Source organism: Myotis davidii, unplaced genomic scaffold, assembly GCF_000327345.1.
Source record: "Myotis davidii unplaced genomic scaffold, ASM32734v1 scaffold803, whole genome shotgun sequence".
In the NCBI taxonomy this organism is placed as follows: Eukaryota; Metazoa; Chordata; class Mammalia; order Chiroptera; family Vespertilionidae; genus Myotis; species Myotis davidii.
The window spans coordinates 435,618-437,169 of record NW_006295567.1 but is presented as its reverse complement, the minus strand read 5'-3'; the positions used below and the strand labels follow the sequence as shown (position 1 = coordinate 437,169).

Here is a 1,552-nt window from a genome sequence, read left to right as displayed (position 1 = left end):
TCGGCCCTCCTCGCCCGGCGCCCCGGCTCTCGGCCCTCCTCGCCCGGCGCTCGGTGCTCTCAGAGGTCGGGCTCAGGGACACTCAGTGGGTTTCGAAGGCTCCAGCTCCAGGGCGAGCCTCTCTCTCAGGACTTGGTCTCAAGCTCCCACCAGTCAGGTCCTGCAGGGGATGGAGCACGCCCCCCCCTCAGCCGGGCCTCTTACCGGGGGCTCCACGCCATCCACGATGCTCTGGATCAGCCTCTTGAGCTCGCTGAGGGCCGTCCGCAAGCTGCCAGCTGGCACGTCCTTGGCAGACGAGGTTTCCGAAGACTCGTCCATCGAGGAGTCCGTGGAGACGGCCGAGTCGGCGCTGTCGTTGCCTCGAAGGTGTGAGCAGAGGTAGCGGACCTGGCAGTAGGCCTCCCAGAGCTGCAGTCTCAGCTGCCCCACGAAAGAATTAGTCTCGATTACGGGCTGGAGAGGGTGCTGCCACCCGCTCATCTTTTTCTAGTAAATGAACCCAAGTGTCTACGATCCTGTTCTGGCACAAATTCTTTTTTAAACCACCTGTTCCAAAAGTATGGGTAGTTCTATGGGCCCCGGACATCTATACAGAATCCCAATTCTTACGTTCCCTGCCCTCCAGCCCCTCCCATCTGCCAAATAAAGCGCTTCTCTCCCTAGGCGGCTGCTCTGGGGGAATCAGTGCACCATCCGATCTGGAAGGAGTGGTTATGAGAAGCAGCCAGTGGGCGATCACGAATGACCTAGGACCCTGTCCGTGTGAGAGGTGAGGCTAACGACCAGTGAACAAGCATTCCTACGAGGCTCCGGCCAGCAGGCCTAGCGGCTCGCACAGGCTCCCACTGAGGCAGCGGGCGCCGGGCAGCAGGGGGACGGCGGGGCTCCCAGTCAGGGCCCGCCCGGGGCCCCCCGTGAACCCCATGTGCTGGAGTGGCGGGAGCGGGGGGCAGCACCTGCTCTCTCTCCTGCTCCAGCTCCTCGGCCTCCATGCTCTGCTCGATCTCGGACAGGAGGGACGTGCTGGTGGCGGCCGAGCTCTGCAGGCTCCTCTCCTCGGTGAGCTCCTCCACCTTCCCCTGCAGCTGGCGGCAGGAGAGCCGCACCTCCTGCAGCTCCAGCTGGCTCTGGTGCAGCTTCCGGGAGACAACACAGGGGCCGTCAGGCCGGGGCCGCAGGGAGCCCGGCCAGAACCGCCCGAGCTCCTCCCTCCAACCCCCAACTACGGACAGATGCAGACGAGGCAGAAGCATGCTGGGCGACCCCAGGGGTCAGCGTCGGTGACGCTCAGATTTGGGGAATCCCACAGGACGAGCAGCGCAGGCTCTTCCGCAGACACATTTCAAGAAAAAAAAAAAGATAAAGGGGGAACCCGTAGGTTACAGAGATTTAAGAGACACCAACCGACTGCCATGGGTCGGCCTACTTTAATTTGTACCTCGATTCAAATGAAAAACATAAAAAGCAATTATGATTTTGTAAGACAATTGAAAATTTGAACCCTGACAGGATAGTTGATGATATTAAGAAAATCTTGCTAATTTTTAAG

The 1,552-nt window shown here is 60.0% G+C and overlaps 1 protein-coding gene across 1 annotated transcript in view; it reads right to left on the bottom strand.

Annotated features, from left to right (window-relative positions):
- CCDC64 (coiled-coil domain containing 64) overlaps positions 1 to 1,552 on the bottom strand; it is a gene marked incomplete at its 5' end in the record, with an annotated part of 83,263 nt that overhangs the window by 16,746 nt on the left and 64,965 nt on the right. The window contains 2 exons of the mRNA XM_015568154.1: positions 205 to 423; positions 960 to 1,139. Of these exons, the coding sequence (XP_015423640.1) occupies positions 205 to 423; positions 960 to 1,139 (399 nt within the window). The remainder of the gene's footprint in view (positions 1 to 204; positions 424 to 959; positions 1,140 to 1,552) is intronic.